Source organism: Mauremys mutica, chromosome 7, assembly GCF_020497125.1.
Source record: "Mauremys mutica isolate MM-2020 ecotype Southern chromosome 7, ASM2049712v1, whole genome shotgun sequence".
Lineage (NCBI taxonomy): Eukaryota > Metazoa > Chordata > Testudines > Geoemydidae > Mauremys > Mauremys mutica.
This window is the reverse complement of record NC_059078.1, coordinates 42,454,669-42,479,647: the sequence shown is the minus strand read 5'-3', so window position 1 is coordinate 42,479,647 and position 24,979 is coordinate 42,454,669. Positions and strand designations below refer to the sequence as shown.

General features: G+C 45.8%; 2 protein-coding genes across 4 annotated transcripts in view; one reads left to right on the top strand and one right to left on the bottom strand.

The window, feature by feature from the left end:
- The window catches only part of LOC123374725 (centromere protein P), a 339,668-nt gene that overhangs the window by 70,402 nt on the left and 244,287 nt on the right, over positions 1 to 24,979 (bottom strand). The window lies entirely within an intron of this gene.
- Positions 4,249 to 24,979, top strand: part of ECM2 (extracellular matrix protein 2) — a 44,481-nt gene continuing 23,750 nt past the window's right edge. For both annotated transcript variants that reach the window (XM_045024933.1, XM_045024932.1), the window contains exons 1-2: positions 4,249 to 4,431; positions 18,216 to 18,534. In XM_045024933.1, the coding sequence (XP_044880868.1) occupies positions 18,240 to 18,534 (295 nt within the window). In that variant the 5' untranslated portion in view covers positions 4,249 to 4,431; positions 18,216 to 18,239. The remainder of the gene's footprint in view (positions 4,432 to 18,215; positions 18,535 to 24,979) is intronic.

Below are 24,979 nucleotides of genomic sequence, written 5' to 3'. Positions count from 1 at the left end.
TGTCTGCCGTTGCTTTCCCGGAGGAAGGAATGACTGGCGACATTTACCCAGAATCCACCGCGAAAATTATTTGTGCCCCAGCAGGCACAGGGGTCTCAACCCAGAATTCACAGAGACAGCCTACACTCAGTTAATTGTTCACAAAAATGTATCTTTGCAAGGAATTCACTCCCTGTTTCCCATCTCACAGCTTCCACTGTCTCCAGACCTGCCACAGCATCCCCCTCGCAGAGGCTGGCAAAGATTAGGCGGCGAAAGAAAAAGACAAGGGACAAGATGTTCGAGGAACGTATGGGCTGCTACCTAGCAGAGGCGGACCAGCAGAGCAAGTGGAGGGAGACCGTCTCTCTGTGCCAGCGCTCACACAGCGAACGGGAGGAGAGGTGGCATGAGGAAGACAAGCAGGCGACTGAAATGCTGCTTGGACTAGTGAGGGAGCAAACGGACACGCTCAGGCGCCTTGTGGATGTTCTGCAGGACCGCAGGAGGACAGAGACACCCTGCAGTGTATCTGCAACCGCACTTCCCGTGCCACAAAGTCCCATACCCCCCTCACCGAAAATAATCAGGAGGAGGGGCGGCCGGGGACGTGAATACTGTCACTGCACCACAGCACAGTGCTCAAGTACCCAAAAGCTCTCATACCGTACATTTGCCGAAGTCCTTCACTTCCAGACTCACAGTAGTCCCAATCCCAGTCCCATCCCCTAACTGTCTACTTAATTAATAAAAATGCTTTGCTGTTAATTACTGTTTCCGTTATGTTTTTTCAAAGAAGACTGTGTTTGAATGGGGGGCGTGGGGAAGGGGGTGGTTAATTGCATAGGACAGTCACCTTTCCCAGGGTACAGACATGGGGGCAGGATCAGCAGCGGGTCACACACACGGTGCAGTCAGTAGGCACCCTGGTCGGTATGGGAGGTGGTTTCCAGGATCTGTGTGGGCGGGGGAGATGTGACTTTGCAGCGGGGGAGGGCAGTTACAGATCTTATACAGCGGTCCTTGTCCTGGACCGCTGAGTCACGCAGCTGAGGAATCTGTATCCGTCCTCCTCCACCACAAGGTCACATATCCGCCCGCACACAGAATTCCATAAAGAGGGATGGCAGGCTCCGTTGAAAGAAGCATTCCGGCACTGCGGACCGCTCTAGGAGCAGGAGCCTGTCATTCCTTGAGTTTAGAGGCGGTCTTTACATCACCGCACACCCTACCCAGCACAGTCTGCGTCCCAGTTTCAACCCTTTCACGAAAAGTCATGAATAAAGAAACCTTTGTTAAGTAATAATGGGACATGTATTTTATTTTTACACGTGTGCTGGAAGTGGGGGTAACGGGGTGAACGGGGTATGTAACCGAAGAGGAGAGTCAACAGTAACTGGGTAAAGAAACAGGGGCAGGTTCAGCTTCTCTGTAAAGAAACTGAACAGTCACAGGTCACGCTGCTCGCTGGTATTTGAAGAGTTCCTTGTCGCTGTCCCAGGCGCCTGTATAGGGCTTCATGAGCAAGTGCATTAGCGGGCAGGCTGGGTCCCCGAGGATGACTATAGGCATCTGCACATCCACAACAGTTATTTCGTGGTCCGGGAAGAAACTACCTTCCTGCAGGCGTCTGAGCAGCCCACAGTTCCTGAAAACACACGCATCATGAACCTTGCCCGGCCACCCGACGTTGATGTTTGTAAAACGTCCCCTATGGTCCCCCAGTGCTTGCAGCACCATTGAAAAGTAGCCCAATTTCTCAGCAGCTGACTGTGGAAGAGGTGGACGATAAAGTGCGAGGAGGAGAAAACGGCGATGATCGCAGCGGGCTCCATGCTTGCAGTGCTGTGGCGTCCGCGCTGTCACTGACCAGAAAAGTGCACGAACAGATTGCCCGCAGGCGCTTTCAAGGAGGGAGGGAGGGAGGTTGTGATTGACGATTCAATGACGACACTTACCCAAAACCACCCTCGACACATTTCTCCCCCCAGCAGGCATTGGGGGCTCTACCCAGCATTCCAATGGGCAGCGGGGACTGCGGGAACTGTGGGATAGCTTCCCACAGTGCACCGCTTCCAAAGTCGACGCTGGCCCCGTGAATGTGGACTCAGAAATTCGAATTAGTGTATTTAGTATGGATACACAAATTCGACTTCATAAGGTCGAATCCACAAATTCGAACTAAGTTGATTCGAAATAGTCTTGTAGTGTAGACAAGGCCTAAGTTTTAACATGTTTATGTGCAGCAGATGTTCTCTGAAGCTTCAAAGACATTGAAAGAAAAGGTTGTGGAGATGTGCTCCCCTGCTCTTATCTTGGACGCATTTGTGGTAACTATTAATGTAGGGGGAACTGGGTTGAACAAAACTCCTTTGTGGACTTTGTGTGGCTTCAGCCACCACATTAGAGGCAGATGAATTTTTACCATATTGTCCATGCTAGGTGTGAAGCACCTTAATAGACAATGTTGAACTGGCCTCATTCTGAGCCTGGCATATCAAGTCATATACACTGTGGATACCAGAAGGCCTAAAAATATATATATTTAAAAAATTACCTTCTGTGAGGATTGTTGTATGGTGCTGCTTAGTTTCAAAACCTCTTTTCCAGAAGGAAAGCCCTCTCTCCTTTCTGGAGTTGAGGATTGCCCCAAAGAAAGAAATCCTTTGGGATGGAGACAGAAGGGACTTTCTTTTGTTTATGAGAAGATCCAACGTTCCAAATAGAGAACAAATTATCTCTTCTTCTGACGGAGCCCTTAGGAGCCAATTGTCTAAGTAAATGAAAATTAAAATCCCTTACCTCCCCAAATATGCTGCAGGCATGTGGTGAAAACTCTGGACACAATAGAGAGGGCAAAGGGTAAAACGGTATATTGGAAATGGTCTGGACCAAGAGTAAAACAGATATTTACAATAAGAGGGTCTTATAGAAATACTAAAGTACACATCTTTGCGATAGAGAGCAGTGAACCAATCCAGAGTAGACTGGATTAGAGCCAGTTAGAGCCAGAGTTAGCATTCTGAAATGAAACTTCCTGAGGCATCTGTTTAAAGCTCTGATATCTAGAACTGGTCTGAGAATTCAATTGGGGGGATGGAAGGGGTGATTAGAAGGAACCTTTTGTTCTTCTATAGCTCCTGCTTGCAATAGGGTTTGCTGAACTGTTTTGTTTTATACAATATGCAAGATTCTTTGGGCAAGGATAATTTCTTCCTGTACATTTTGAACAACTCCAAACACACTGATAGAGTTTAATAATTGTTTTCCCTCTGTGATTGTATAGTAAAGGACAATATAACCTAAATAACTGTATGAAGAGGCAATATGTTTTCCTAGGATCTATTCATCACACACATGCTGACTAGCAATTATGGCAAACTAAATTGTTATACATTCCATAACTATCTTCTTAGAAATTTCTCATTGTGTGGCTTCAAACAAACAAAAAATGTTCAAAAGATTAAAAGGCCCTGGAAGTCTCTCAGTAAACTCCATCTGGTAGATACATTTGTCATTTCTGAGACTAAGCAGACCCAAAGTCTCACCAAGCTGTGACAGTCTACAAAAACTCAAGCTGAGTGGGAAGGAATTAGCCTCACTGGCACAAAAAGAACTTGTGGTAATGTACCATGTTCCTCCCCCCGCCCCCTCTTTCATGTTTGGGTTACTGTATTAACATCAATGCAGCTTCTTGGTAGCTGTGCTTCAGTGTCATATTTCAGGATGTAATTTACCCTTACAATAATAAAGAAAAGGAAAATGCTTCAGTCATTTATTTTCCATATGCATATTGCAGTTATGGTGAAATCAGTTGCTGTAAAAGGGCAAAAGAAAAAAAAACATGGCAAGTTTTATGCTAAATCTTGAATGAAAAAGTTTGTTTCACGTAGATCTTAGTAGTCTACACAGGGAAGTGGGGATAAAAATGTGAATTCTGGAAAAACTAGATCTATGTTCAGAAAAAGTTATGCTTGGATAGGTATACAGTCTCTCTAAGCATAATAAATCTACAGTAAAATCATGTCACCTGGAAAATGATTCAAAACATTTGCAGTAGAATCAGAACTAAATAAATAGCAAATGTTTTCCAGTTCCCTTGAAAATAATGCACTTTCTTGTTACTTACATAAGCATATAATTTACGGAGAGCTTCCAGCTGAGCCTTGTCAGCCTAAGGACCAAATGCATTCTGCTGTTTTTCATTTTCCCAAAGTGAGGTTTTTAGTTTTCTGAATAACTTATTAGATGATTCTCTGCACACAGAAGAGAGCAGCACTTTGTCCCCAGGGAAAGAAGCTATTTCAGACCTCATTAAGGAGTCATCTAACATGTTTCAACAATCCCTACTGTTGCTCTCTTTGTTTTAAAGATATCAGTCTGATTTTGTTTCATTTGCAACTGGAGACTAAATGACACCAAGCAGAATCTACTGTTAGGTTAGATTACCAGGTAAAATACATTTTACATTTTCAATTATTGCTTACAGCATGACGTGGAATGGCTTAAACTACATGTTAATAGTGTGGTGTTTAATACTTTGCAAATATGTTTAAAAGTTAACAAGATTAGTTCTTTATAGCAAATACTATGTATAAAAGCTTTTCTAAATTAAGAAGGTATGCAGTATTGGGTGATCTGGGCTTCTTTGTTCCATATGAATGCTTGGGATAGCTAATCATAATTAATTTCTACACAAATTAATTTCAATAACAGTATGTTAATGTTCAGAAATAATTTTAACCCTCATGCATTGTCAGAGAAAGTGATTAACTCTAAGAGATTTCTGAACTTATTGTGAATAGAGTCAGATAAAGAACGTATATAATACTCTCTGTGGAATGTTTATAAAGGATCGTTTGTTTAGAAATTAACTATTTCCTATCACATAAGGCAAAACAACAGAAAGACTGAACACAGTAAGAAAGAAAAACAAAATAAGTGACAAACAATTAATTACACATTGTAATTGTAAGTGATCAGCAGAGAGGATGAAGAATCTTATATAAGCATGACCTAAACATTTCTGTAGAAAATATGTCCTATTAACCCAAGTGATAAAGTATACACTATATCAGGGAAAACTATTGCTTAGTGTATTAAGCAACAATTACAAGAATATAATAATTTCCACATAAATCAATACTAGGTACCCAAGTCACAGTGTTGGTGATATGCAATGATTTACAGTTATTTTAATTGTTCAAATCTAATTTTTTTAATTTTCATTTGATTAAAATTTGACAACACTATGTTAAATATTATTTTATGTTTGCTAATTTAGGAGTGTCAATAGTGGGTGCAAAGGGTAGTACCAGTTGATTCTGTGGCCTTTTCTTATCTTACAGGTCAAGGACGCTAGCTGGAAAAAAATGTAGCATTAAACTTTCAGCCAGCATTGAGAAATTAATGTTCTTGATGTTAAACGACAGCAATTGAGTTCACATATATCAGTAGAAACTGATTATATAAACTAGTTTCACTTTACCTTATAGAAACTGTAGTTACAGGGTAGTTTTACTCTTTGATACTTGTAACTACTACTACATTCACACAACTGGAAGGATAATTCCAAAGTTAATATAATGCAGTTGATAGATCTGAATTCTAAAAATACACGCATAAAGTATGGGAAATGTATAATAAGTATTTCTGTAATTTAGGCAAATCTCTGGTTAAATGAATGAGTGGTAATTAGCTATCAAAACAATCACTGTTTATTTGCAGTGCAATTCTTGTGTAACTACAATGTAATTACAGTCACAACATTATTAAATATAACCTAAAGATTTAACTGTAAAGATGTCACTGAGTGCTTGAAAAAACATGCTCAAGGCTTCTCCTTACAATCAGCTCTTTCATCCAACCCTTTTGAAGTTTGGCCCATCTATCGTTCTGTAATCTATAGTTCTGTAATGTGCAGATTTATGAATAGTCAAAAGAATTCAAGTCAATTACAAATCACAAAGAAGATTAGGCCACTTGCCCTCGATCACATCTGCAATGTTAGGTATCAGAAAATAAGCAAGCTTTGAAAAAGGCACCAGTTAGGATATTTCTTGAGTTTCTGTGTGTTGGCATGTTCAGTAATATTTCTTTCTCGTAAGAAAAAGGTACCAACATTCAGTGCCACAGTGTATACAGCATAATGAAGGGTGTAAATCTAGTAATTGAAGAAGGCATTTGGGTGTAATATAGCCTGGATTCTGTTCACAACTCTGCCACAAGTTCTGTATATGAGCTTGGGTGAGACATGTAACTGTACCTCAGTTTACCCATTTGTAAAGTAGGAATAACGCATACCTACTTAATTAATGTTTGTTAAACTACTCGTACATACTCAGATGAAAGTAGCTAAACAAAGATTATTATAAAGAGGTAAGTACAAATTTACTGTTCTAAAAATTATTTACTGCTAACTTCCTGTACAAAAACCAAAATATGAAAATTCTGCTATGAGTGGCATGAAAAACATGGAAGCCACCATATGCTTTGTATCAAGAAAAGGAAATCTTGGAAAACCTGCAGTATGAAAAATGACCTGACATATTAGCAGAAAAAAAATCTGGTAATTAAAAAACTGTTTTAAGATCAAGAGACTGAGGCAACATCTTACAACTATCTATGCACGAATATAAAGGCATTATTTGAAAAGGGATGTGCTGACTTAATTTCACTAAATAACACCAACAGCTAATCTATTATTCATCTATCAAGGATGGTCAATCAGACTTAGTGACATCCTCTAACTCAGTATTATTTACAATTACACACATTATGTATACTTTCAACATAACAAACCAAAATCTAGTTTAAGACAAAGGACTATTAAAATAGCAGAAAATGTAGGTTTTTGTGGGTGCTTCATGTTATAAGAACTAGAGCATGAAAACTTAATGCCCATGCATTTGTACTGTAAATATGTGATTATGGCTTCCAGTATATACAGAAGTTTTTGTATCATAAAAAGACCTAAATTTCTCATGCTCTGACATTGACTCAAGATGTCATGCAAGAAATCTCATCACTAATACTGTGCAAACACAAAAAAACACAGCAATTTCCTATAAATATTTTTTGATTAAATGGATAACTAAAAAGACATCAACTACTTAACTTTACCTTTCCTAATATTAAATGTACTAGATGTCTTCTACTTCAGCATTTTAAATGGATGCTGCTACTGAAACTGTAAATATTAAAAGGAACTTCATTTTTGCCACAGTTGTTGGGATCCCAAAATATTGCCATTTTGAATCCTGTTTTAAATGAATTATTCTAGCTCCTAGGGCAGAGGTCCCCAGACTATGGGGCATATCCCCCCTAGGGGGAACACAGAGGAATGCGGGGGGGAGGAAGGGGAGCACAGCAGGGCCCAGGACAGTCCCCACAGAGGCAAGAGAGGGAGCGCCACCCAGCCCTGCTCTGGCCCCAGCTCCTGGTCCCAGACTCAGCCCTACTCCCAACCTTGGCCCCCAACCATGTCCCGGCCATGGCTTCCGCTCCTGGCTCTGATCCCAGACCTACTTCCTGCCTCAGCCCCTGGCCATGGCTCTGTTCCAGGCTCCAGCTGCGACCCCAGCTTCGGCCCCCAGACCCCTGTCCTCACTCCCCTCCCCAAGCAGTGGCCCCGCTCCTGGCCCTGTCTCCCAGTGGGGGTGTGTGCAGACAGGAGTAAGGGGGAGCACAATCGTGAAAAGTTTTAGGACCACTGTCCTAGGGTGATACAACACTTTTATCTTAAGGCCATGACTAATATTCAAAAGACTCTGGACACTTAACAGAATTTCACTAAAAGTTTCATTTACAAGAACAAAAGGTCAGTATGACCAAGGAAAGCTAGTGCCAGAACAAAATTCCTAACAGCGTCTCCCCCAAACACAAATAAAGCCCTACCGCACAACTATCATAATCTATTATTTGCCAAGCCCTAATGTGCTCAGTGGTTTACAAGGCACAAAGATAAATACAAACCCTGCTTGAAGAGCTTAAAAAAGAAAGGAAAGCAGTTGCTTTAAGCCTCTCTTGGAAGGATGCCACAGATTTAGTCTAGTCCAGGGGTCTCAAACTCAAATGACCACGAGGGCCACATGAGGGCTAGTTCATTGGCCCGAGGGCCGCATCACTGACACCCCCCCCCACTGCCCCCAGCCCTGCCCTCACTCCACCCCTTCCATGAGGCCCCACCTCTTGCCACCCCTTCCCTGCCCCCATTCCAATCCCTTTCCTGAAGTCCCCACCCCAACTCCGCCCCGCTCCAGAGGTGTGGCAGGGGCTCAGGGCAGGGAGTTGAAGTGCAGCAGGGGGTTGGGGTGCAGGCAGGGGGCTCAGGGTGCAGAAGGGGTGTGGGATGCAGAAGGGGGCTCAGGGCAGGGGGTTGGGGTGTGGGGTGTAGCAGGGGGCTCAGGGCAGGGGGTTGGGGTGTGGGGTGCAGCAGAGGGCTCAGGGCAGAGGTTTGGGGGGCGGGGTGCAGGAGGGCTTTGGGCTCCGGGGTGGCAGCGGCGCACACCAGGCCAGGGCAGGCTGCTGGCCCCGGTCCCGCTCCGCTCTGGGAAGTAGCTGGAACCATGTCTCTGCGGCCCCTGAGGGAGGGGGGGACGCAAGACTCCGCATACTGCTTGCCGCGCCTCCAGGTACCTCCCCCAAAAAGTCCCATTGGCCACGGTTCCCTGTCCCCAGCCAATGGGAGCTGGGAGGGGGGACACAGTGCCTGGAAGTCAGGGCAACACACGGACGGAGCCCTCTGCTTCCCCCCCACCCCGGCTGAAGGAACGTGATGCCAGCCGCTTCAGGGAGCGGCGCCAGGCTCGAGGGGGGCAATCCTGCAGCTGTAGTTTGCCCACCCCTGGCATGGAGGTAGGCTGGGGGGGCGGGCGTGGGCCGCTTGTTTGAGCCCCTGGTCTAGTCTATAAAGGTGGCAAGGTGTATTCCAAATCACAAGTCCCCATCAGAGAAGGCCCCATTTTCTCATCTTTGCAGGATAATAATGTTAGCATCTACAACAGGGGTGGGCAAACTATGGCCCGGGGGCCGCATCCTGTTCTCCAGACGTTTTAATCCGTCCATCGACCTCCTGCCGGGGAGCGGGGTCCAGGGCTTGCCCCACTCCAGTGCTCCAAGGGGCTCCGCATGCTGCCCCTACCCCCGCAGCTCCCATTGGCCACACCTGGCCATGCCTCCGCATAGGAGCCAGAGGGGGGACATGCCACTGCTTCTGGGAGGTGCTTGAGGTAAGCGCCACATGGAGCCTGCACCCCTGACCCCCTCCTGCACCCTGACCCCCTCCCGCTGTCCGAACCCCTTGGTCCCAGCTTTGAGCACCCTTCTGCATCCCCAACCCCTCATCCCCAGCCCCACCCCAGAGCCCGCACCCACAGCCAGAGCCCTCACCCCCTCCTGCACCCCAACCCCCAATTTCATGTGCATTCATGGCCCGCTATACAATTTCCATACTCAGATGTGGCCCTCGGGCTAAAAAGTTTGCCCACCCCGATCTACAAGGTTGTCACAACAAGTCAGAAGACAAAAGCTGGTGAAATACTCATCATAAGAACCTCTTTTTGGAGTGCATTCCACACTTGAAAAACAGCTGTGACATACTTGCTGCATTCCAGAAAATGCTGGAATCATGTCTAGTGGGTTTTTTTAACTCTGTTTGTTGGCGAGAGTAAACATAATTTGATGACTGGTTCAGCATAGGAACTCCATGATCTTTAGCCATTTTGAGATGTGTTTTTAGTAGTGTAGGGGACAACTCAATATGGAACAATCCTTTTGGATTATTGTCCTTGTGTACTTCACTAAAGATGATTTGGGACACAACAGAAAGAAGTGGATTTGCCAGTGTGTGAATAACCCAGTCATTCCTGAGATGAAGAGGTACTGCAGCCATAAGCAATAGTGGTGATCAAGGGCTGGAGAAAGTATTCCTTCAATTACAGCCATCAATGAACTCTTGTCTGCTTCCTGGGCAGGAGGCACGATTTGTATCTAACAAAAGACTAACAACTTTCTCTCTAACAATACAATGAACCACCATAAACTTAAACGTAGAACCAAATGTACGGCTAGTTACTTATTAGATGAGCAGTGAACATATATTTGAGCAGTATGGATCTGGAAATCTGTTCCATATTCAGGAAAGGATTTCCAGTTCCGTGCTGCCTGAACACAGTGCTTATCTGTTTAAAAATAAAAATAGCCCTGTATCCAGGGCTATATTTGAATTCAAGTGTACTGCTCAACTGTAGAGAGTCACAATTACAAGACTGGTTAGACAGCTCTGTCACTACAGACTTTATCCAACAGATTAAATTGTCCATGCCAACCTGCCATTTTGGGATATGAGAGCAGTCCAGAGTGGATAAAAATCAATGATTAAAAAAAATAAAATAAAATAAATTGGATTTTTTTATTTAAATTGGATTTTTTGATAAAATGCTTTTTGAGGAAAAAAGCTATCTAAAGATAGTTTAAATTAAGATATATCTTTGAGCTATAGTGTCTCATCATGGAATAGGGATTATAAATTCGAATCCTATAGTATGAGACAATATATTTATGTAATGTTTAAGAAAAGTTTTGTAAATGAGTTCCAATAGTTCATGGATTAGGGACCCAATCTTATGGAGTTCCAGGGGCTTCTGTATAGATTATTCAGGTTAATCTTTCTTTCTACCCAACGGGCCTCAGTGTTCAGTCTACAAGATACCATCAGAGATGCTTAGTTTTGCAGTTCTCAGACTGTGGACTTGTGGCTCCAGAGATAACATGCCTTTAACAGCAAAAATGTTTTTAAATAAATAAATAATATATAGAGGTGAAAAATAACAGACCTCAACACTATTGTTCCTCTGCAAATTTCTGTACACAAGTCAATCCCTTACCTCTTTCTAAAAGTTCAAAGTTTCAAAAAGTTCAACGAATAGAAGATTGTTGGGGGCAGAATAGATCTGGACAAGGAGAAGAAGTCTAGAGATAAATGTGAGAAGGGAGGGACAGGCAGTAGAAACAAAAGTGAAACTGTTTGAGTATCATATTCCAGAAGTCTTGAGGTCTTTCTGAGTGTAGCCTTCATTGATTTGAGATCTACCATACCATTCTCTCACTAGAAGGGAAAACCTATAATGGTAGCAGGCTGTAAAAGACACCCAGTTTGGGAATAAGAACCATTCAAGAAATATATGTTTGCTGATGATATTTTAAAGAAAGTCAAACCAGTGAACTGGTGGAAGTCACTTAAGCACTTGGATTCAGAGACTGTTGAAGTGATAAAAGACAGTTACTCACCTTTGTAACTGTTGTTCTTCGAGATGTGTTGCTCATATCCATTCCAATTAGGTGTGTGCACGCCGCGTGCATGCTCGTTGGAAGATTTTTACCCTAGCAACACTCGGTGGGTCGGCTAGGTCGCCCCCTGGAGTGGTGCCGTTATGGCGCCGAATATATACCCCTGCCAACCCAACGGCCCTTCAGTTCCTTCTTGCCGGTTACTCCGACTGAGGGGAAGGAGGGCGGGTTTGGAATGGATATGAACAACACATCTCGAAGAACAACAGTTACAAAGGTGAGTAACCGTCTTTTCTTCTTCGAGTGCTTGCTCATATCGATTCCAATTAGGCGACTCCCAAGCCTTACCTAGGCGGTGGGGTCGGAGTGAGATGTTGCAGAATGCAAGACTGCTGAGCCAAATGCTGCATCATCTCTGGACTGTTGAACCAGTGCGTAATGCGAGGCAAAGGTGTGAACCGATGACCAAGTAGCTGCTCGACATATATCCTGGATGGGAACATGGGCCAGGAAGGCGGCAGATGAAGCCTGAGCCCGAGTAGAATGGGCGGTGAGGTGGCTAGCCGGAACATGAGCCAAATCGTAGCATGTACGGATGCAAGACGTCACCCAAGATGAAATTCGTTGGGATGAGACCGGTAGGCCTTTCATCCAATCTGCCACAGCTACAAAGAGCTGAGGTGACCTTCGGAAAGGTTTTGTTCTCTCGATACAGAAGGTGAGAGCCCTGCGAACGTCTAGGGTGTGCAGCTGTTGTTCCCGTCGCAATGTGTGTGGCTTCGGGAAAAAGACTGGGAGGAAGATGTCTTGATTGACATGAAAGGAAGACACCACCTTAGGGAGGAAGGAGGGGTGTGGTCGCAGCTGTACCTTATCCTTATGGAATACCGTATACGGGGGATTAGCTGTCAAGGCCCGAAGCTCAGATACTCGTCGCGCCGAAGTAATAGCGACGAGGAAGGCTGTTTTCCAGGAAAGGTACAGTAGCAAGCAGGTGGCCAGTGGTTCGAAAGGGGCACCCATAAGCCTGGCTAAGACCAGGTTAAGATCCCAGGTAGGAGTCGGTTGTCTGACTTGAGGATACAAACGTTCTAAGCCCTTGAGGAACCTTGAGACTATGGGGTGAGAGAAGATCGATTGGCCATTTTCCCCTGGGTGGAAGGCGGAGATGGCTGCCAGATGGACCTTTATGGATGAGACCACTAGGCTCTGTTCTTTCAGGGACCAGAGGTAGTCCAGAATAGTAGGAACAGGCACCTGTGTGGGCACTAAGTTACGCTGGGTGCACCAGCAGGAGAAACGCTTCCACTTGGCCAGATATGTCATCCTAGTGGAAGGCTTCCTACTGCCCAAGAGCACCTGCTGGACCGAGGCAGAATAACGCAACTCAGACTGGCTCAACCATGCAGCAGCCACGCTGTGAGATGAAGAGACTGCAGGTTCAGATGGTGAAGCCTGCCGAAGTTCTGTGTTATCAGATTGGGACAGAGTGGCAGAGGAATCGGGTCTGCCACTGCAAGGTCGAACAACATGGTGTACCAGTGCTGCCTCGGCCACGCTGGAGCAATCAGGATCATGCGGGCGCTGTCCCTGCAGAGCTTGAGAAGGACTCTGTGGATGAGCGGGAACGGTGGGAAGGCATAGAATAGGTGCCTCTTCCACGGAATCAGGAACGTGTCCAAGAGGGAGCCCGGGGAGCGTCCCTGGAATGAGCAGAACACCTGGCATTTCCTGTTCTCTTGGGAGGCAAAGAGGTCGACATGGGGAAACCCCCACTTCCGGACGCTACCAAGTTGATCGAGTGGGCTATACAAAAGTCCCAGAGGCAAACGGCTTCTCGACAAAGGGGGGAGGAGCGTGCTCCGCCCTGCTTGTTTATGTAAAACATGGCCATTGTGTTGTCCGTAAATACTGATACACAACGGCCTTGGAGATGGTCTCAAAACACTTGGCATGCTAGACGGACCGCCCTCAGCTCCCGCACATCGATGTGCAAAGCCAGCTCTTGAGATGACCAGAGACCCTGAGTGTGAAGGCCCTCGAGGTGGGCACCCCAACCCAGAGATGATGCGTCCGTGGTTAGAGCCATCGAGGGTTGCGGTGGGTGGAATGGCATCCCCGCGCAAACTATAGTGGGGTTCAACCACCAGGTTACGGAGTCCAGGACCTCCTGGGGAATGGTGAGTACGGAGTCCAGGCTGTCTCTGCGCGGCCTGTATATTGAAGCTAGCCAAGTTTGAATGGGGCGGAGGCGTAGCCTCGCGTGCTTGGTTACGAAGGTGCAGGAGGCCATGTGCCCTACCAGGCTGAGGCAGTTGCGTACCGACGTTGTCGGGAAGGTTTGGAGACCTCGAATAATGGAAGCCATCGCTTGAAAACGCGACTGTGGGAGGCAGACTCTGGCCAGATTGGAGTCCAGAGTCGCTCCGATGAAGTCTAGTTTCTGTGTGGGTGTTAGAGTAGACTTCTCTGTGTTGATCATGAGGCCGAGGCTCCCGAAGTGGTCTTTGACTATGAGCAGGTGCTGCGATACTTGCGACTGGGAAGTCCCTCGAATGAGCCAATCGTCGAGGTACGGGTATATGTGTACCCGACGACGGCGGAGGGAGGCGGCGACTACGGCCACGCATTTCGTGAACACACGCGGAGCTGTAGAAAGGTCAAACGGGAGTGCAGTAAACTGAAAGTGTTGAAGGCCGACCATAAAACGGAGGTACCGTCTGTGCGGTGGGTAAATTGCGACGTGGAAATACGCGACCTTCATATCGAGGGCGGCATACCAGTCTCCCGGATCCAGGGAGGGAATAATAGTCCCCAGGGTTACCATGCGGAACTTCAGCTTTATCATGAATTTGTTGAATTCTCGCAGGTCTAAGATCGGTCGCAGACCTCCCTTTGCCTTGGGGATTAGGAAGTAGCGGGAGTAAACCCCCTTGCCCCTCATGTCTTTTGGTACCTCCTCTATGGCTCCTAGAGCTAGGAGCGACTGGACCTCTTGCAAGAGGAATTGCTCGTGAGAGGGGTCCCTGAAGAGGGATGGTGAGGGAGGGTGGGAAGGTGGGGTTGAAACAAACTGGAGGTGGTATCCCAATTCCACCATGCGCAGGACCCAGCGGTCGGAAGTGAGCTGGGACCAGGCAGGGAGGAAATGAGAGAGACGGTTGAGAAATGGAGGAAAAAGATCCGGGAAAGTAACTGGTGGGCCGCCCTCGGGCGTCCCATCAAAAGTTTTGCTTGGGCCCTGCTGGTGGTTTAGGGGGCGCCTGATTTTGGCCTCCTTGAGGGCCAGACTACCTTCGACGATTGCCTCTGCCACGCCTTCTGCTAAAGTCCTGACGCGGTCTAGGCGGGGCGTAAGGGTGGTGTGGCTGTGGCCGGAAGGTCCTGCGTTGGGTCACTGGTGTGTGCATACCCAGCGAGCGCATTATAACGCCATTATCTTTCAGACTTTGCAGTCTGGGGTCAGTCTTATCTGAAAACAGGCCTTGGCCTTCGAAGAGCAAATCCTGAATGGTTTGTTGCAATTCAAGGGGAAGGCCTGATAGTTGGAGCCAGGAGATGCACCTCATCATCACTCCTGACACCAAGGTTCTGGCTGCCGAGTCCGCTGCATCCAGAGAAGCCTGGAGGGAGGTTCTCGCCACCTTTTTACCCTCCTCGAGGAGAGCGGTAAACTCCTGGTGGGACTCCTGCGGAAGAAGCTCCATGAACTTCCTCACGGACACCCACGTGTTATAGTTATACCGACTTAGGAGGGCTTGTTGGTTTGCCACCCTAAGTTGGAGGCCCCCGGCAGAGTATATTTTACGGCCTAGGAGGTCCATGCGCCTAGCCTCCTTTGACTTAGGAGCCGGGGCGTGTTGGCCATGACGCTCCCGTTCATTCACCGATTGGACCACTAAAGAGCAAGGAGGTGGATGAATGTAGAGGTATTCGTATCCCTTTGAGGGGACCATATATTTCCTCTCAACCCCCCTTGCTGTAGGTGGAATCAAGGCCGGGGACTGCCAGATGGTATCCACATTGGATTGTATGGTGCGGATAAATGGCAGGGCCACTCTAGTGGGTGCATCAGCCGAGAGGATATCCACAACAGGGTCCTCTACTTCAGGGACCTCCTCCTTGTAGGTTCATATTCAGAGCCACTCGTTGCAAGAGGTCCTGATGGGCCCTGAGATCAATCAGTGGAGGGCCTGAGGAGAATGTTCCCGCCACCGCCTCGTCAGGCGAGGAGGAAGAGGAGAGGCCCGGGACCAAGGGGTCCTGTGCGGGTTCCTGTACTTGCAGAACGTTCTCTGCGTCAGGTGGAGTCTAGGTGTCCACAGCTGGGATCGGAGCCTCATCTGTGCCCGTAGGTGGAGGATGGCTTAGTGTCGCCTCTGGTGCCCGGTGTTCTGACGGGACCGACCGTGGAGCCACTGGTGGAGCACCTTGGCATTGGTGGTATGCCCACGGTGTCCAGAAGGACCAGTGATGAGGTCCTTGGCTGGGGATGTCAGAGTCACGTTCCTGCTGGCAGGATGCACTACCAGCCTGAGAGGACACCGATGTGTGTTTGGAAGGCCACGGCGGTGCCGAGAGATCCTGGGGGGCGCCACAGATCTAGATGTGCGCTCCCAGGTCGGTAGCGGAGAGCGGTACCGTGAGCCATAACGGTACCGCAAGCGAGACCGGGATCTTCTACCGTAGTGGTGCTGGGAGGTCGACCGGTACCTCGAGTCCCTTTGTCTAGAGCAACTGCGGGAAACACGGTGCCGAGAGCGGTGCCGAGAGTCGGATCAGTACCGGGAGTACCTGGTTAGCGACCGAGATGTTGACCGGTGCCGTGAGTGCGACCGGTACCGCGATGGAGAGTGGTACCGGGACTGCGAGCGGTGCCGGGAGCGGGAACGGTGTGATCGAGAGCGTCTGCGAGATTGTGATCTTGAACGACGATTCTCTGTTGGGGCAACGGAAGGTGGCCTTACCAGGGCCGGTTTCCCAACAGATTGTATAACCCGCACCGGCGGTGCTGGGGGTTGAGGCCGTGTTGACTCCGTCATGGCAATGAGCTCCTTGCCATGGAGAAGGTCTCCGGTGTAGAAGGCTGGGCAAGCTCAACCACAGCATGAGCCAGGGAGCTGTCAGGCACCGGACTCAACGGCCTTTGTGGGACCGGAATCGACGGTGCCGAGCTCAGTGGAGTCGCAATTGGCGGTGCCACGACTGACGGTACCGTGGCAGAGGACGGTACTGGGCGAGCCGTCTTCGAAGAGCGCTCCTTCTGTTGAGCTGCAGCAGTTGGAGCGCTATGTTGCTTCCTGGGTCTCGGGGACAGGGAGCGGTGCCGAGCAGATGTCGGTGCTGGTAAAGGTCGGTGCCGGGGCTCCTTCTCAGTACCGGAGCAGTCCGGGGCCGAAGGGGCGCTCCTTACCGAAACAGTCTGTTGGGCGCTCAGTACCGACGCTGCAGGACTAAGTGCCGACTCCATGAGGAGCTGCTTCAATCTAAAGTCCCGCTCCTTCTTCGTCCTTGGTTTAAAGGACTTGCAAATGCGGCACTTATCTGTAAGGTGGGATTCCCCTAGGCACTTGAGGCAGGAGTCGTGGGGATCCCCTGTTGGCATCGGCTTTTGGCATGCCGAGCACGGTTTGAACCCCGGTGCCTTGGGCATGGGACCATAACGGGGCGGGGGAAAGGGGCTAATCCCCGATCCCCCCTTTTAACTATATACACTAACTATAAATACAACAACTAATACTAACTATAACTACCAAAAACTCGAACTATAACACAATTAGCAGTACAGAACTACGAGTAGCTAGGGATGTGGAGATCAGCAAAGCCGCGCTCCACAGTTCCAACGACCGTCACGGGCGGTAAGAAGGAACTGAAGGGCCGTTGGGTCGGCAGGGGTATATATTCGCCGCCATAACGGCGCCACTCCAGGGGGCGACCCAGCCGACCCACCGAGTGTTGCTAGGGTAAAAATCTTCCGACGAGTGTGCACGCGGCGTGCGCGCACCTAATTGGAATCGATATGAGCAAGCACTCGAAGAAGAAGCTCACTTTTAACAGCAGTAGCTTCTTCTGCTGGTGTAGAAAGAATATTTTCTTCCTTTGGACTAATTCATTCCAAATTGAGAAACCGTTTGGGACCTGAAAAAGCAGGAAAGTTTGTTTTTCTTTTCCAGATTATGAACAAACAGAAAAATGAAGGTGAAGACGACTGACTGCAGAAGCCAATATTTTAAGTTTCTCATGTTGACCTGGCCGACATAGTCGATTTATTATATTTTTTTAAATATTTCATTTAACTATTTTAGTTAAAAACATTTTTAACAAAAACAACCCTGATTTTAAAAAACTTGAACGTTTAACTAAATTCAAAAATTCATATGCTTGTTTTGTTAAAATATTGTATGTTTGCTGTTGAAGAAAAAAATCCAGAATACATAACATTGTTTTAATTAAATAAAACAATTTAAAAAAATGTCTGGTGGTGATGTTCTCCTCCTAATACAGCATGGCAAGAAAATCCTCCAAATATTAATGATTAACCTGTTGAATTGGAGATAGTTCACCTCCTAATGATTTCATAAATATCTGCTTCAATTACCTTTGGTAAATGAAATAACCAAACAATCATATAGCTGTAAAACTAATCTGATAAGTTTTCAAAATAAATCATTTTAAAAATGTATAGTGTGTACCTTCTAAAAATGAAACCTACATCTACCTCTGAGCTGTGAAGATTATGTATTAAGGTTTTAACAACCAACAAGAATGCACTTTTATGAAGAAATCCATGATTAAATCGAGTCTTCCTGACTAGTGATTTAAATCATGATTTAAATCAATTCCACCCTGGAGCAGTCTAAGTATTTTCTGATAACTGTGCTTTAAACTTGCATTAAATGACATATATTATAAAAAGCTGTATCTATATCTCACTTTTTCTTTTTTAGGACACTGCTTGTGAAGGGAAAAACATGCAGACTGCATCATTGCTTTATTATTTCCTGCTTGTCTGTTGGTGTATTGATTTTGCTCAAAATCAAACAAATGAAATTCCTAGGAGGCAAAGAAGGAGAATGCGCTATAGAGGATCAAGAAAGGGCTCCTCAGCATACCACAGACAAAACAGACAACCACAGATTAAGACTTCAACTACTGTTGCTGTAGTACCAAGCATTCCCCTTATTAATATTGATGATGGCATTACAGAAGTATTTGACTCTCTTATAGGTTTGGGTGGACATGAATCCAGTTACAGTGTCTTACCAGGTAAGAAGAGAACAATGATGTTTTGCATTATACCTCTATACTTGTAAACCCTCCTCACTGTAGGCCACACTTTTCCTTTGCTTTAAAAGAAATTAATGCAACTGTAAAATTAAATTATACACACACATTATATATATCTATATATCTATATATATTCAGTCAATGGTAAAAAATTATGTGAATGAAGAGTTAAGGTTACTTGGTGGTATGTAGAGTTGAGCAAAACTCAAACGTCTGCAAACCAGAAAATTCACAGTTAAAGTTGCCCATGCAAACTTAACTTTGCTCTCTTTCAGCAATGCCCCAATATGCCCCATTAACACACACATTTACTTTGCCAACCCCACAGCTGCTGAAATGTAAAAGTGCTTTACCTCCTTTTACAACCCATTCACACTCACCCACAGGATCCTAACTAACACTATTAAAGGATAAAAAGGTTGCCCACACCATCTTCCCTCTACCTTCTTTAAGCAATGTCTCAATATGCACATACCCACACCAGCTCTTGGCACTACTAGATTTGGGAAGTTCCAGATCCTAGTATACACCCACACAATTAGCCAACTCCCCAGAAAGAATACCACATGTATACAATTTAAAAACCATTTCATAGCCTTTTACAACAACTTTACACTTACTCACAGGACACCATCTCACTTTACCTTAGCCATCACAGTTAAATCTGACATTAATCACACTCACTTTATCTGGAGTACAAGACAATAAAAGCTTAGACTGCTCTCATATTATAGCTTGCTACTGTTAATACCCTTCGTAATAAAACCCCTGTGCCTTGCTAATTATAGAATGCACACAATTCTGCATTGAAATGATGTATAGTGGATCCTGAAGATATACAAGCAGCTCTTCCCTTTTCTAACACACACCAGAGGTTGCAAAAATAGATCTCATATAATAATTACAGCTGTCAGACACCACAAAGTAATCCACAAACATTCTCACCTCACAAACACACAAGCAGGCCCAACTACTGCCTCGAACATTTGGTGTAGGTACACCTAATACACTGACTGTACCTGGAGTGTATCCAAATAATTTCCAATGGTTATTAGCCAGCTCCAAGGGAACAGAGGAAAGGTGGGTTTAATGGTGCACTGGAAGATCTGCAGGGTAAAGGATGGTTGGGGTTCAGTGGAAGAGCTGGGTGTCCAGAGGGGTTGGGATGCACTGGTAGGCCAGAAGGGACCATCATGATCATCTAGTCTGACCTTTGGCTCATTGCAGGCTGCAGAACCTCCCCATCCGCTCTGGAAATTGGTCCATAACCTTTGGCTGAGTTACTGAAGTCCTCAGTGAATCCACCATTTATTCTAATTCAAACCAGCAAGTGACCCATACCCACTTTCCCCAGGGTCTCTGCCAAGCTGACCTGGGGGAAAATTCCTTTCTGACCTTAAATATGGCAGTTAGATCCTGAGCAAATGGGCAAGACCCACCAGCCACAGCCCTGGGAAAGAATTCTCTGTAGTAACTCGGAGCCTTTCCCACCTAATGTCCCACTTCTGGCCATTGGAGATATTTGCTAATAGCAACCACAGAGGGGTCATATGCCAGTGTAGGCAACCTGATCATACCATCCCTTCCATAAATTTATCAAACTCAGTCTTAAAACAAGTTAGATATTTTGCCCCCACCACTCCCTTCCCTTGGAAGGCTGTTCCAGAACTTCATCCATCTGAAGGTTAGAAACCTTCATCTAATTGGAAGTCTGAACTTGTTGATGGCCAGTTTATATCCCTTTGCTCTTGTGCCAACATTGGCTCTTAACTTAAATAACACTTCCTCTCTCTCCCTGGTGTTTATCCCTCTGATGAATTTATACAGAGCAATCATATCTCCCCTCACCCTTCGTTTTGTTCGGCTAACCAAGCCCAGCTCCTTAAGTCTCCTCTAATAAGGCAGGTCCTCCATTCCTCTGATGATCCTGATAGCTGTTCTTTGCACCTATTGGGGTGCACTGGCAGCACAGGGGGTGTAAGGAGGTTGAGGTTCAGGGTGGTTGGGGTTCATTGCAGGGCAGCTGGGGTGCACTGACAGAGCTGGGAAATGCAGGGAGATGGGGAAGCCAGTTTGGTGTGCACTGGCAGAGCTGTGGTGTGTAGGGTGGTTGGTGTGCACTGGCACACGTGGTGCAGGGTGGTTGGGGTGCACCGGAAGAGATGTGGGGTGCAGAGGGGTTGGAATGCACTGGCAGAGCTGGGGTGCAGGGATTTGGAGTGCACTGGCAGAACTGTGGGGGTCAGACAGGTTGGGGTGCACTGGAGAGCTGGTGCTGCAGTGTAGTTGCAGCACAGGAAGGTTGAGGTGCATTGGCAGAGCTGATGATGCACAGGGGTTGGAGTGCACTGGCAGAGCTGGGGGTACCATGCCTCCCTCACACCTGAGCCCCCAATCTCTCTCGCTTCCCCTACCATCCATCCCCATTTATCCCCCACCCCATAAGCTCCCTCCCCTTGCTACAGCCCCAAACCCCTTTCCTATTCCTCCAATCACCTTCTCCAGTAACACATCTCCCCTCCCAGGAAGAATTCACATATCTATTTCCCCCCTTGAAAAACTTTGATTACATTCCCCCCAAAATAAAATCGCCACATGTGGACTCTCAAATGGCTGAATCCAGCCATTCAGTCCAAAACTTCTTTTGTCTTAGGAGGAGGTTTGTCGTTAACTTATCCTTAGATATGTTGATGGAATGGTGAGTTCAGCGCCCTCAAGAGGTCTGTTACTCATACAATCATTAATACTTCTCTGTTTAACACCAAAAGGAAACTTTTTGGGGGGGGACCCCGTAACTTAGGAACCCATTGGTTAAATACCCCCAAATCTGGATCACTAACACCATATAATGTTCTCAGGAGGCACACCAAATTTCAAAGCAAGCCAAAAAACAGTTCAGATTTTAGAGCACTTACAAGATTTAAGCTTTTTTGGTACCAGCACGAGTGTAATATAAAAATGTACATTTTGTAATACCATTCTCAGTTTGGGTCCCTCAAAGATTTAGTGGTTGCCACACACTACCTTGGATAAAACTTGACAGATTGAGACCATTTTGACCTGCATCATAACAATGGTTTTATCTCTAACTTTGGGCAAAAAAAAACCACCTAGAAATTTTTTTAAAACTTTTTTTTCCCTGAGCATATATCTTTGGAACCCTGACTCAAATGGCACCCTCCTGAGGCACACCAGTTTCAGAGAAATCCAGCTAAACATGACAATTTTAGAGGACTTAGAAAGGTTGATCTTTAAATAGATGTCATGAGCCAACCTTAACTATAGTGGCATCTATCTATATGCATATAAACCTTAATATTAGGCAATACTATCAACGCCACCTCTAACAGACACACCTACTTAAATAAAAAAATAAAAGTTTTATCATCCTAATTACTGCAGTACTTTTTTTTTTATAATTTACTGTGTTCAGTTAATGAAACTTGTTAATGACAATCATTTCTGCATGTCTATGTCTTTAAGAGTAATATTTTCTGTAATTTTCCACACACTGGCTGCACTTTACCCAATACATTTTTTCCCTTAGCCTGACTAATGTTTTCATAACCTCAAAATAGCTTTTAAGGTCATGCAATAATGTTCATAGCTCCTTTCTGAATATATCTGGTAAATCAATTAATGGCTCACTGGCGCCCTAATGGCAATAGTATTAGTATCAGAGGGGTAGCCGTGTTAGTCTGGTTCTGTAGAAGCAGCAAAGAATCCTGTGGCATCTTATAGACTAACAGACATTTTGCAGCATGAGCTTTCGTGGGTGAATACCCACTTCTTCGGATGCAAGCAGTGGAAATTTCCAGGGGCAGGTGTGTATATATGAGCAAGCAAGAAGCAAGCTAGAGATAACGAGGTTAGATCAATCAGGGAGGATGAGGCCCTGTTCCAGCAGCTGAGGTGTGAAAACCAAGGGAGGAGAAACTGGTTCTGTAATTGGCAAGCCATTCACAGTCTTTGTTTAGTCCTAAACTGATGGTGTTAAATTTGCAGATGAACTGGAGCTCAGCAGTTTCTCTTTGAAGTCTGGTCCTAAAGTTTTTTTGCTGTAGGATGGCCATCTTAAAATCTGCTATTGTGTGGCCAGGGAGGTTGAAGTGTTCTCCTACAGGTTTTTGTATATTGCCGTTCCTAATGTCTGATTTGTGTCCATTTATCCTTTTCCTTAGAGACTGTCCAGTTTGGCCGATGTACATAGCAGAGGGGCATTGCTGGCATATGATGGCATATATTACATTGGTGGACGTGCAGGTGAATGAACCGGTGATGGTGTGGCTGATCTGGTTAGGTCCTGTGATGGTGTTGCTGGTGTAGATATGTGGGCAGAGTTGGCATCGAGGTTTGTTGCATGGGTTGGTTCCTGAGCTAGAGTTACTATGGTGCGGTGTGCAGTTGTTGGTGAGAATATGCTTCAGGTTGGCAGGTTGTCTGTGGGCGAGGACTGGCCTGCCACCCAAGACCTGTGAAAGTGTGGGATCATTGTCCAGGATGGGTTGTAGATCCCTGATGATGCGTTGGAGGGGTTTGAGCTGGGGACTGTATGTGATGGCCAGTGGAGTCCTGTTGGTTTCTTTCTTGGGTTTGTCTTGCAGTAGGAGGCTTCTGGGTACACATCTGGCTCTGTTGATCTGTTTCCTTATTTCCTCGTGTGGGTACTGTAGTCTTGAGAATGCTTGGTGGAGATTTTCTAGGTGTTGGTCTCTGTCTGCGGGGTTAGAGCAGATACGGTTGTACCTCAGTGCTTGGCTGTAGACAATGGATCTTGTGATGTGCCCGGGATGGAAGCTGGAGGCATGAAGGTAGGCATAGCGGTCGGTAGGTTTTCGGTATAGGGTGGTGTTAATGTGACCACCACTTATTTGCACCGTGGTGTCTAGGAAGTGGACCTCCCGTGTAGATAGGTCCAGGCTGAGGTTGATGGAGGGGTGGAAGCTGTTGAAATCATGGTGGAATTTTTCCAGAGTCTCCTTCCCATGGGTCCAGATGATGAAGATGTCATCAATGTAGCGTAGGTAGAGAAGGGGCGTGAGTGGACGGGAGCTGAGGAAGTGTTGTTCCAGGTCGGCCATAAAAATATTGGCATATTGTGGGGCCATGCGGGTGCCCATAGCGGTGCCACTGATCTGGAGATATATATTGTCATTAAATTTGAAATAGTTGTGTGTGAGGATAAAGGCACAGAGCTCAGCAACCAGTTGTGCTGTGGCATCATCAGGGATACTGTTCCTGACAGCTTGTATTCCATCAGTGTGTGGGATGTTTGTGTAGAGAGCCTCTACATCCATGGTGGCTAGGATGGTGTTTTCTGGAAGGTCACCAATGCATTGTAGTTTCCTCAGGAAATCAGTGGTGTCACGGAGATAGCTGGGAGTGCTGGTAACATAGGGTCTGAGTAGAGAGTCCACATATCCAGACAGTCCTTCAGTGAGAGTTCCAATGCCAGAGATGATGGGGCGTCCAGGATTTCCGGGTTTGTGGATCTTGGGTAGTAGATAGAATAACCCTCGTCGGGGTTCTAAGGGTATGTTGATTTGTTCCGGTGTTAGTGTAGGGAGTGTCCTGAGTAGATGGTGCAGTTTCTTAGTGTATTCCTCAGTGGGATCTGAGGGAAGTAGCCTGTAAAATTTGGTATTGGAGAGTTGTCTGGCGGCATTAGTGATACTCAAGACCACTTCAGATATATTCCCAAATGTTAAAAACCGTAATACTTAAAATATTCCTTGAACTAAGTGTTTTGGGTATACTCTGATTTGTTTTCTTAATAAAATAAATTAATATCTCTGAGATAATGGCTCTAAATCTCAAAAGAATATTAGAAATGAGACTCAATGTCAGATATGTTATCAGTGGAAAGACTGATCCTCACAAGCATACAAAACACACTCTTAAGAGACAAGATCACCAATCTCTGTCCATATTTATAATCTGCTGAGATTTAAAAGAAGCTGAATATAATCACACAGGAAGAGACAAAATCTACTGATAGGGTATAAAAATAGTGCATGTTATTTCAGTGTCTACTTACTGACTCTTTAATCTAGTCATGCCTGTCTAGAAATTCTCCATACTAAAAATCATTTTGTAATTTGGGGCGGAGGGACTTGCTGCCTTAGGGTCCAATAATGGAGTATTTCACTTATGTTTGTTAAAATCAGACCCAAATCATAATAATCTGATGGTTGTTTGGTGGACTATGTGGACTAAATTAGTGGTCTCTATCCAAGTCCTAGTCAAACATCACAAAAATCACTACCACAGTTTGCATATCCAAAAAGCACTAGTTCACATTATGAAAATTTTCTGTCTGTTACAGGATGTGTTGCATACCCAGAGAACTTTTGAAACCATCTTGCGACTTAAATGGCAGAATTTTTTTTTTATAAATTTATTCACATTTTCTAGAACAATTCAC